This window comes from Macaca nemestrina, chromosome 12 (assembly GCF_043159975.1).
Source record: "Macaca nemestrina isolate mMacNem1 chromosome 12, mMacNem.hap1, whole genome shotgun sequence".
NCBI classification, from domain to species: domain Eukaryota; kingdom Metazoa; phylum Chordata; class Mammalia; order Primates; family Cercopithecidae; genus Macaca; species Macaca nemestrina.
Window position 1 is genome coordinate 55241850 of NC_092136.1, and position 11097 is coordinate 55252946.

The 11097-nt window shown below is 43.2% G+C and overlaps 1 protein-coding gene across 16 annotated transcripts in view; it reads left to right on the plus strand.

Annotated features, from left to right (window-relative positions):
• Positions 1 to 11095, plus strand: part of IRAG1 (inositol 1,4,5-triphosphate receptor associated 1) — a 129423-nt gene extending 118328 nt beyond the window's left edge. For 15 of the 16 annotated variants that reach the window (XM_011753193.2, XM_011753202.2, XM_011753189.2 and 12 more), the window contains one exon: positions 3500 to 10430. In XM_011753193.2, the coding sequence (XP_011751495.2) occupies positions 3500 to 3743 (244 nt within the window). In that variant the 3' untranslated portion in view covers positions 3744 to 10430. Of the gene's footprint in view, positions 1 to 3499; positions 10431 to 10984 lie in introns of those variants that run through there. The other variant, XR_011610833.1, reaches the window with a different exon arrangement.
• Positions 11096 to 11097: the final 2 nt, after the last annotated feature.

The window sequence follows — 11097 nt, forward strand, 5'->3', positions numbered from 1 at the left end:
ACAGGGACAGGGAGGACACATGGAATAGAGGGCAAACTCAGCTCAGTGGCAAAGGTGAGTCTCCAGCAGGTGCCTACCATGCTGACCAATCAAGCTTGGTCACCCAGACAGTGTTTTCACTTTAGTTTGGAAATACTTGGGGTTTTCTTTTAAAATACTTTCTATTTCAAAGGTACGTTCCCCTAAGTTGGGGGAGGAGAATATAACATGTAGATAAAGAGAATATAGACCTGTATCTTGTCCCACTTGTGGTTCCTGCCTGGCCTTTAGGATGCAGAATCATAGAAATGACCTCATTTAGTTCCAGGGCACTCCATGCAATAAAGTATTATGGGAATGAGGTCTCGCCCCACCTGGCCTAAATTATCCCGCAGAAGTACATGCTTAGGGATAGGATAAACTAGCACCCATAGAAGAGGTACACTCTACCCCATAGATATAATAACCATGCCAACATTCTGGATTTTCAGGACAGCCCAATTTCATTTATTCAGCTGTGTTGTCTCTATTAGTGTATTTAAACCACAAGTCTTGAATCTTGATTTTTTAAAATGTAGTAATAGCCACCTTGGAAAAACTTTACCAAAATCTTTGCTTTTAGACCCCTGGGCTATCTTGGGGTCCAGGGCAGCTCCAGACAAAATATCTAACCAGCTGCTGAAATATTATCTAATCCGGGTATGTATCTGTGCCTCATTGCTGGAAAACTCTGGAAACCACATGCATGCAACAAATAGGTAATGAAGTGAAGATTAGAAGCAAAATGGATAGGCACACAGGAGCTACCAACAGAGCCCAGTTGGTGGAGGATTCAACTAAAGTGAGAGGTCTTCACCCATGCTAGTCAACCCCATTGTTCAAGGGAAGAGCCACTAGGAGAACTGGAGAAACGCTTCTCCACTGAAAACAAATCACACACTGCCTTCCCAGTGAAAGAACCTCCAGGTTTAACAATTAAAGTGCAATCCCTACTCCAAGCAACCAGATCCTGTTCTCCTTAGGCCTCACCTCCCTCCTGAGGGTTCTCTGCTCGTATTTCTCAGGCCACCACATTGCCCTCCTCCCCTTTAATGCGGTCAACCAAAGCCCTGGACAAAAAGCCCTTCCTCTGGCACCCGTGAATACAGCAGAAACCAACTGGAACCTCTAACACTTCCAAACACTGAGAAAGAACAAAAGAGAAATAAACAGAGAGAGAGAGAGAGAGAGTACGTGGAATATAAACAGTCTGGTTTGCAAAGCAAGGGGATCAATGTCTTATCTAGCTAGTTCAGTCTCAGGCAATTGTTGGCTCCCTCCCATTTCATGAAACCCCCGGGGAAGTAAGGCTTAGGTTGGTTCCTTTCTGTCCAGCTCCTGGTCATCAGTGCGTGGCAATGGTGCCTGTAACATTTATCATGCACCTGCTCTCAAACATGATTTCTCCCCTGAAATGTTGGTACCTCACTCACAAAGCAAGGTTTGAGGTTATTAAAAGTTCCATGTCCTACTTAGTGCATTTTTAAAACACTGGGTTCAGCCCAGCTGCTGATCACTTAAGAGATTCAACATCACACATTAAAGTCTTTTTGTCTGAGTCACATATCTGTTATATATAACAATTTATATTACAAATATTGCTCTCCTGAGGATCAGTTTAAATAAACTTTGGGTGAACCCCAATATCTTAACCATATTAAAAGAGAGAGCACAGCCTTCTGACATTGAACAAGTGAGACTCATAAGGGGACAAAATAAAACTTTTGTCTTTTCTCCCAACAGCTGTTCAAACCAGCTCTGTGGGGTTAAGAGGACATTCTGGTTCCTTTACTTTTCCAATAACTCTCAAGAAACAGAAGTTTACTTATAACAGCCAAAAATTGACTTCTAAAGAAATTCTATTTCTAATCTATTTCTAACCTCTCTTATAGGCCAGGCATGGGGTGACCAGCTAAGGTCACACAGCCAGATCTTGGTCTCTTCCTTTGGAGCCACAATTAAGAGTGGGATTAGAGTAGGGAGAGGCCACTCCGGCAGCTTGTTTTGGAGGATAGAAATACAGCCCCAAAGTCTCCATTTTAGCATCCAACTCTGTCTAAATAGAATCTAGAGAATCTACAAAGGGCTGAGAGAAAAAAAGCTTCCACTTCTAAACCCTCCCTTCCCAACAGTTGTGAAAATAGTTAATGATTTTCAAATCAGCAAATGTGCTCACTTTCGTGCTTCCCTTAATTGTGACTGAAATGATCTGATGGGGTTCCCACATGGAAGAGAAACCTGTCAATGTTCCCTGTGGCCTTAGCATCCCAGGCAGGCACTCTGAGCATCTGGTCCCTTTCTAAGGATGGCATTTATTGGGTCTTTCAATCCATTGCAAGTCATGCATTTTCTGCTAGCTCTGAATTTGAGCTCTCTGCTTCTCAGCCAATGGCTTGATCATTGCAGTGTGTGTGTGAGCCTCAGGATCTTCAGAAAGCACTTTTGTCACTTTCCCCACCTCCTTGGTTTAGGAATCCTCAGTATTCTCATTTTTCATATTATTTTTTTAAATTGAATTAGAGGTTAAAAATAGCAGGAAATCCTAGCTTAATGAAGGGGCTCAGGGCTTCTTCAGAGAGCTCTAGAATGGACTTGTCAAAGCAGGCCATCTGCCTGTTGTCTTTTCACCACACCACAGAGAGAGAGAGAGAGAGAGAGAGAGAGAGAGAGGACAAAATAAAAGATAGTTGGGAAGGAATCAAGAGAGGAAAGGGGCAAAAATGTAGAGGAAGAGACACATGAAAGGGAAGGAGAAAGAAGTGTGGAGAGAGTGAAGAAAGAAAAGGAGGAAGAGGGAGAAATTAGAGAATAAATATTAATGAGGTCGAGATAACATCATGAACAAACCACCCAGACATTGCAAGAGGCTTCTAATCTTCTGCCTGCTCTTGAATGTTTTGAAGGGAACTCTTGAGGTTGATCTAGTCCCTTGTCATTTATCACTAGATATCAAGCTTCTTAGAGTTTAGCACAGTCCTTCCACTCTGGACAGTTAGATGTGGAACTGAGAACAATGAATTATGCATCTGAGGCAAGGGACAGGTTAGAGCTTGGAACTGACCATTAATGCAGCTAGGTGCTAAAAAGATACATGGCCAGCCAAACCTGTACTCCCAGGCTTGGGAGAGTGCAGATATCAGGAATCGCCCCATGAATAGATGAGGGCATGTATGGATGGATGATCAAACAAGTAGGTAGAATGATCTAGACAAGTAGCTCTCAACATCAAGGCTGTGGACTGGTGGAATCAAAATCACCTGGGAAAATGTAGCCAATGATTCCTAGACCATAACTTTGGATATCCTCGTTCAGTATGCTTGGAGTATTTTGAACAATTACTGCCAACCTAATCTAGGCACAGCTGAGTTTGAGAACTATTGCTCAAGACAGCATAGAAGCTATCCGCAGAGAGAACTATGGGTCTGCGTATCATATGTGTGCCCCGTATACTAAAGCCTCTGCCTGTTTTTTTCATTGACAGCAAATTTGAAGAATTGGTCCATTTCTTACAAGTCATGTATCCCAAACTGTGTCAGCACTGGCAAGTGATCTGGATGATGGCTGCAGTGATGCTGGTCTTGACTGTTGTGCTGGGGCTCTACAATTCCTATAACTCTTGTGCAGAGCAGGCTGATGGGCCCCTTGGAAGATCCACTTGCTCTGCAGCCCAGAGGGACTCCTGGTGGAGCTCAGGACTCCAGCATGAGCAGCCTACAGAGCAGTAGGAAACCTCACACCTAGCCAGTGACCTGCTGTGAGACACTCAGACTACCACCCTTTCCCCAAGTATAACGTCAGGCCCAGGTGTGGACACACTGCCGCCCATCCCATCCCATCCCATCCCATCCCATCCCATCCCATCCCATCCCATCAGGTCATGAGGAAGGTTTCTTTTAACATTTGGCACTTCTGTGGGAGCTATTCATACACAGTGACTTGATATTCTTTGAGGATCAACAAAACTGCCCTGGGAAAGCATCCAGTGGATAAAGAAGTCACCTTCACCAAGGAGCTCTATTGGAAGGGAAGGTCTCCTGCCCCTAGCTCAGGTGGCTGGGGAGAACTAAAACACCTTCACTGGTGGTTGGGGGTAGGTAGCGGGGCATAGGGGAGGAGGAGGTAGCAGGCAGTAAAAAACTTACTCTCTTTTTTCCTCTCTGTAATCAGTTATCAGGAAGAATTTGCTTAATGATTAATACCCTAAGGATCAGACCTGGAATTTGGAGTTGCAAAGTGACTGTCTTCCCATTTCCCATCTCATTTTCAATAACTTCAGCCTCCCATTCTCTCCTTTGGAATGAGAGTTTCTTTTTACAGAAGTAGGAAAGGCTCTCAGAAAAAAAAGTACAGGCTGAATTTAGCTCAGTGCTTGAAATGGGAAGATATGAATTATTATATATATGCATCTGTCCACACACACTGTTGTGTACACACATACAACATGCATGTGCACAGAGCCAAAAACCCTTCAAAAGTGTGCTCTGGGTGTGTACCTCTGGATAAATAAGATGCATGCCAAGCCAACCCACAGATTTTCACTAGCGTGGGGCAGTTACCAGGCACCTGTTCAATGAGCTGTCCACATGGATTGCAGATGTTTTAAAAACACTGAAAACTCATGGCTTCAATGGCAGACTCACTAGTCTCCATTTCAAACGCTGACTCTGAGCTGCTGTACAGCACAATCTATTCCCTATTCTCTCTTTGAAAACAGTTAACCCACCTCACAGGTGAATGAGGAGAGAAGATGTGCTTTCTGCTTCAGTCTCTTACTCTGTGTGTGACTACATGCAAGGGTAAACTTGCACCTCAGTGCTTCAGTTCAAATAGGATTTCCAACCCAAGTATAATTGGGGATGTTTCAGAGCATCCCCAGTTGTTTAGCACAGAATGGAAAGAGCACATCCCCTCTTCAACTTCTCTCCCCACTTTTACAGCCACTGCCTTCATCAGTTTTGTAGGGGTGTTGATTTCCATGTGGGTTTTATTGTCATTGTTTTGCGGTTTTGTTTTGTTATTGATATTGTTTGCTTTCATTGCTAAAACTCATATATGACTTACTATGAACCAAGCACTGTTCTCAGTATTATATAGGCATGAATTCATTTAAGTCCTAAAGAAAAAGAAAAAAAATATGAAGTGGATACTACCCTTCCCATTTTCAAATAAGGAAACTGAAGCACAAAAAGAACAAGTAACTTGACAAGGACACTCAACTAGTAAATCATGGGGCTGGAGCTCAACCCCAGGGTAGGCTGGCTCCAGAGCTGTGCTCTCCTTGACTCTTCTGATAGTCTCCTAGCTGGAAGCCTCACATTCCAGTCTCACTCCCCAAAGTGGCCCATCAGCTACTCCATCTCTGGCTTCCAAACTAAACAGTTTCTCTCATAGCACTGGACCTCCACTCACTAGTTTTTCTCCAGCTGTTCTTCTCTTTTCTTCAGGTTACTCTTCTCGACCAAGTACAAAGATTATCCCCTCCATACCAACTTTGATGACCTTCCTTCCATACTCCTTACCAGACACAATGTAATAGGTCACACTCTCCTCCGTGTTTTCTGGCACTTTTTAAACATTATTATTATTGACCTTTATCTATAGTATATCACAGCCTATTTATTTGTTTCCCCTAGCATTTTTCCTCAAAGACAAGAACCATGTCTTACCCATCTCTCGGGTGAGTGCCTAGCATGGTGGCTGACACTTGGGAGCGTTGTTCGAATGTTGGTCGGTAAATATTGTTCAAAAGAACAAACAAACATTCAAGGTGGTGAAGAGCAGCCTGGGGACAGCTGACATGCTGCATGCTTCCCAGTACCAGCACCATCACCACCATCACAATGCAAAAAGCAACATCTCTCTTAACCTCAGCTTATTCTGTTTCTCAGTCTACTCTGTGAGAGAGCAGGAATGAGACCAGACTAGCAACATCATTTCCAAGCTCAAGGACTGGGCTCAATGCAGTCACTCCTTCAGAGAGACCCCCATCCCAAGGATGCCCCACTTTAAAACAGGATGTTTACCGAAGGGGGCATCCTTTACAGTAGCTAGAAAATGACTGAGGCCCAAGCCAGGGTTGATCAAGGATGTGCCATTAAGGTAAAGAGCTACAGAGCAGGGCAGAGGGACTTTGGAGGCACAAGTGGATGATTTTCCTGGCCTCTTCCAGGGGGTCTGGATACAACTGAAGGAGCTTTAGCTACATGAGGCCCTCAGAGCCAAAGACAGGATGCAAATGGAGTTCCAGAGAGTGGCCGTGGAAGCAGGACTCCGGGTGGGGAATGTTCAATATCTGCCTCTCTTATTGTTCACTTGGTCACAATTTTCCCACCTTTGTTTCTGGATGAGTAACGGCCAGGAAGGCAGATGTGGAAGCTCCTGCACCTCCAGCTGCCCCACAGAAAGGCCTGCAAGAGTACTTCCAGGCACAGGCCCTCTCCCACCCTATTCTATTTGTAAGAAGGGAGGTCAAGGAAAAGGACATCTCCAAAAGGGAGCATAAGAGTAGCCATATGTGCAAGGGCACGACTGAAAAAGTGCTCATGGGTCTATCTTTTCTGGAAAGCAAAGACCAGCCTGAAGCAGTGGGAGCTGCTGCCCAAGCAGTAGTGAACTGGAGAGAAACAGGCCCTGGATTTTCAATGAGGATGTGGATCTGAAAGAAGAGTCGCCCCAAATGCCTCTGAAGTCTGACATCTCTGCTTAGCCCTAGGAGTCTGGTTCCCTGCCTTCAGTTGCAGAGTAATGTGTTTGTGTCATTGTTGATGTCACCTCCTAAAAAGACCTTCACTTTCTGGCTGCCACAAAGCCATATGTGTTGCTCCCCATATACAGTCTGACAGAGTAAATGGAGAGGGAGTGCTGGATTTGTGTATCACTGGCTGTCAGTTCCTCATGTTGTTAAGCCTCACACAGGTGTGCTAGCATTGAACTGTAGAGTGTCACATACCTGAGTTTGAAAATAAAAGCACATTTCCAAACCTCTGGCAGCAGCCAAATGCCTCCTCATTTTATGGAGCTGAGTTACAGTCTTACCCCAACCAAGAATTAGATGCCTTTGGATATATTAGTGCATCCCAGAACCAAGTCAGAGGTCCCCAACCCTTGGTCGTTGTACTATGGGCTACCTCACAGGGGCTGAATTAGTTCCTACTCCTCTTCCCTTCCCCATTCCTGATCCCAGTTTCCTGTATCTTCCTGGTCTATGATTTTTTTAATTAACACATTTTGCTGTGATTGAGTTTGCTGAGTTTTTAACCAACCTGATCTCCACAGCTGAACTGTTTTTTGGTCTTTCTTACAGTTAGCTGCAGGGGAATGTGGACTTTCCAAATCTAGTTCCCTAAAAATAAACTCTCCCGCCCAACACTTCACACCTTTTTTTACTCCCTTCTTTGCCTACCAAAGCCAGAGGATTCAGATGAGAACACTGAGACCCAAGAACATGGCAGAACCACTAGATGGAAGCTGGATCTGTGAATGAGCACTCCCAATTTTGAACTGTGACATGAATAAGAGATAAGATTTTTATGTATTAAGCCACAGAGATTCCAGAATGTTTATAATAGTTAGCCTACCCTACTAATGCATACATTTGAACCAGAAATTGGGTACTTTAATAGCAAAATTCCAAAATATGAGGTTCTAGCTTACCAGCTACCTGGCAAGAAACAAGAAAACTGCTAGAAAGATGGTAAGATGGTAAAGTCTTACCTGTGATTACTTGGAAAGCATCTCATGGTTAGCCTATTGCTTTATAAGTGGTGGAAAGGATCAGTGTTGGAGTATAGAAACTCGGCTGCCTTTAGCAAGGTATTATAGGAGAAATAATTGGCTATGTGGGAGCAGAAATGAAAAAGAATATAGAGTATTCAGAAATGTGAAAGATTGAAGGGTGAGAAAATCTGACAACTTCTAAATCCCAGACAGACTAAAAAGAGCTTGGAGTGGGAGCCAATAAAATGTCTCAGTCGAACAGATCAACTCAGCCTTATGGCAAAGGCTAGATTAAGGATGTGGCCCTTTGTGAGTTCAAATGAACTTAGTGTATTCACCACTAAACTTGAGGGGTATGGTGCTGAGAAACAAGAAATACTTCTGGGAATTATGACTGGGAAAGGATTTGGGGTATGATTATTGGCACATGGAAGCAGAAATCTAACTTTGTGAGGAAATTTACAAAGAAACACAAGTCAGGACTAAAATCCTCTTTGATTGTTCAAGTGAAGAAACAGCTTTTGGGAGGAAAGAAAATATACCAAAGAGATACCTGCACCCTTATGTTTATTGCAGCACTATTCACAATCGCCAAGATGTGGTATTAACATGTGTCCAGCAACAGATGAGTAGATAAAGAAAACATGGTGTACATACACAACGGAATAGTATTCAGCCGTAAAAAATAAAATCCTGACATTCACAGCAACAGAGATGGAAATGGAGGCCATTATGTGAAGTAAAGCCATGAACAGAAAGTTAACACCACATGTTCTAATTCATGGAAGCTAAAAAAAAAGACCTCATGGAAGTAAAAAACAGAATGGAGGATACTAGTGGCTGGAAAGGGAAGAGAAAAGGAAAAGACAGATTTGCTAAAGGACATAAAATTAGGAGGAACAAGTTGTAGTGTTTTATGACACTATAGGGTGACTGTAGACAATGATAACATTTTCAAATAGCTGGAAGAGAAGATATTGCACACCCCGAACACAAAGGATAAATGTTTGAGATGATGAATATGCTAATTAGCCTGATCTGATCACTACATCTTGTTTGTATGGAAACATCAAAATGTACATGTGTATAATTATGTATTGATTAAAAATAAAATTTTAACAAAAATTAAGAAGACTTTTGGGATCTTAGCTTACGCCAGCAGGAAGCAGACTGCAAAGGCTGTGCTATTCCCAAGGAGGGCATACTCCCTAATATCCACTTCAAATGTGGACAAGGAAGATTATATATAAATTAATCTCCCAGAGGGATGCAAAGGGCTGAGGAAAACAGTGGATGTGGGAGTTTCTCTCAGAAAGCAGATCAGAATCAAATCAAGGTTAAGTGACTGTGGAAGGCGGAATTTCTAGAATAGCCCTCCAAAAATGTCCCACCCCAATCCCTGGAGCCTTTGAATAGGAGCTGTCACTCTTGTTGTGTTACATTAGATGGTACAGTTGACCTTCAGATAGGGAGGTTATCCAGGTGGGCCGATGAGTCCTTAAAAGCAGAGAGCTCTGCTTGAGCCCAGGAGGTAGATGCTGCAGTGAGCCACGATGGCGCCACTGCACTCCAGCCAACAGAGCAAGACCCTGTCTCTTAAAAAAGCAGAGAGCTTTCTCTGGCTAACTGTAGAAGTGAAAGAGAGACTAGAAGTATGAGAAGGACTCAGTGCGTCATTGGTGCTTTGAAAATGGAAGGGCTGTGGGAGAAGAGAATGGTCCCCGGCTGACACCCTGCAAGGAAACAGGGACCTCATTCCCACAACCTCAAAGAAATGAATTCTGCCAACAACCTGAATGCGCTTGGAAGTGGATTCTTCCCCAGAGCCTCTGAGTAAGAGCCCAGCCCAGCCAGCACCTTAATGTCAGTTTCTTGAGACCCAAAGCAGAGGACCCAATTGAACCCACTCAGACCTCTGATATATAGAAGCTGTGAAATGATAAATGAGTACTGTTTAAGCCACTAAGTCTATCGCAATTTGTTGGACAGCAATAGAAAGCTGGCACAGCAGCCTTTCTCAGGCCTCTTCGTTGGTATTCCAGAAATTCTATGGCTGGTGATCGCTGTGGCTCTCATTCTCCTCCTTGACACAAAGCCTTGCCTTCCATGATTCATTCTTCCCCTTCCTGTCTTCCTTCGTTCTTATTGTAATAAGTGAACAAATGCTAGAAAGCTAGCTCTCTTTCGGGCATGGTGTTAGGTTTTAAGAATAATCACGAAGAGGCCAGGACTCTGACTGTCTGCCTCCCTGGTACTGTGATGATAGACTCATGCACGTCTCTGGGAAACTGGAGCTTGTGCTCACCCAGGTCATGAGGTCTGTATTGGAGATGTGTAAGGGCTGTTTCCCTGGTCTCTTAGAAGTTCCCTGCATTTGTTTAGAGCAGATTCTTTTTTTTTTTAATTGATATTTTTCACAAAAATATCTAACTTTATGACCAGTACCACTTATATAAAAAAGAATTCATTATCCATATACTTTTCCTATAAAAAACATTCATTTTGGAAAAATCTCATAAACCTTTGCCCAAGACATTGCTTACAAGCCAGAACTCCATAATTACCATGAAGCACAAACCACTGAAAATCCAGCTAGAAAAACATAGAGTACACTCTGCTAGTACACAGCACAGATAAACCTCGTGTTCATCAAACAAGAAAGGTGGAGTCTGACTTGAATTCTGGCCTACCAGAATATTAAAGGAGTTATTAAGAGAAAGTTATGTTATAAAGCACCCCTGCGGTGATTACTATTGTAAAGTTAAAAATCCTTGGGGAAAGTGTAAAATGTTTAATTTTGTAAATTGCCCTCCTAGTTGTGTTATGTAAATGTGAATGTTTATATGTGCCTGGTTTCTTTGAAAAAGGAATCACCTGTAGTGGTGTAGAGATTTCAAATGTGTAAAAGGAGACTCAAAGGAAGGCAGAAGGTTCTAAACTCAGTATTTCAATGGACATTTACTTTCCTGAGCTTCAGCATCATACCCTGCAGATCACAAGGCTGAACAGCTGGGTGGAAAAATCTCTAATTGTGGGAGGAAAAGAGGCACGACCTATGCTCAGTCTCCTTTAGGGACAGAGATGTTTCTAGGAGTACATAAATGATGGACTCCACAGGCAGTAACAGTGAATGGTGTGAGAACTGAGCTGCTGGGGGAGGAGGAACGGCAGGGAATATGGGAATTGGGAGAACCTTTAGCAGTTCACACTGTGCTATCTGCCTTCCTCATTTGTGTGTTTTCTGAGTCAGCATTAGCTAAATTTTCCAGAAGATCATCCACAAAGTACAGCCTGGGCGTTCAAGGGACGTCACTCATTTCCCCCAGTGACCTTGACAAGTCAGAAGCTTGAAAGCAGGGAAAT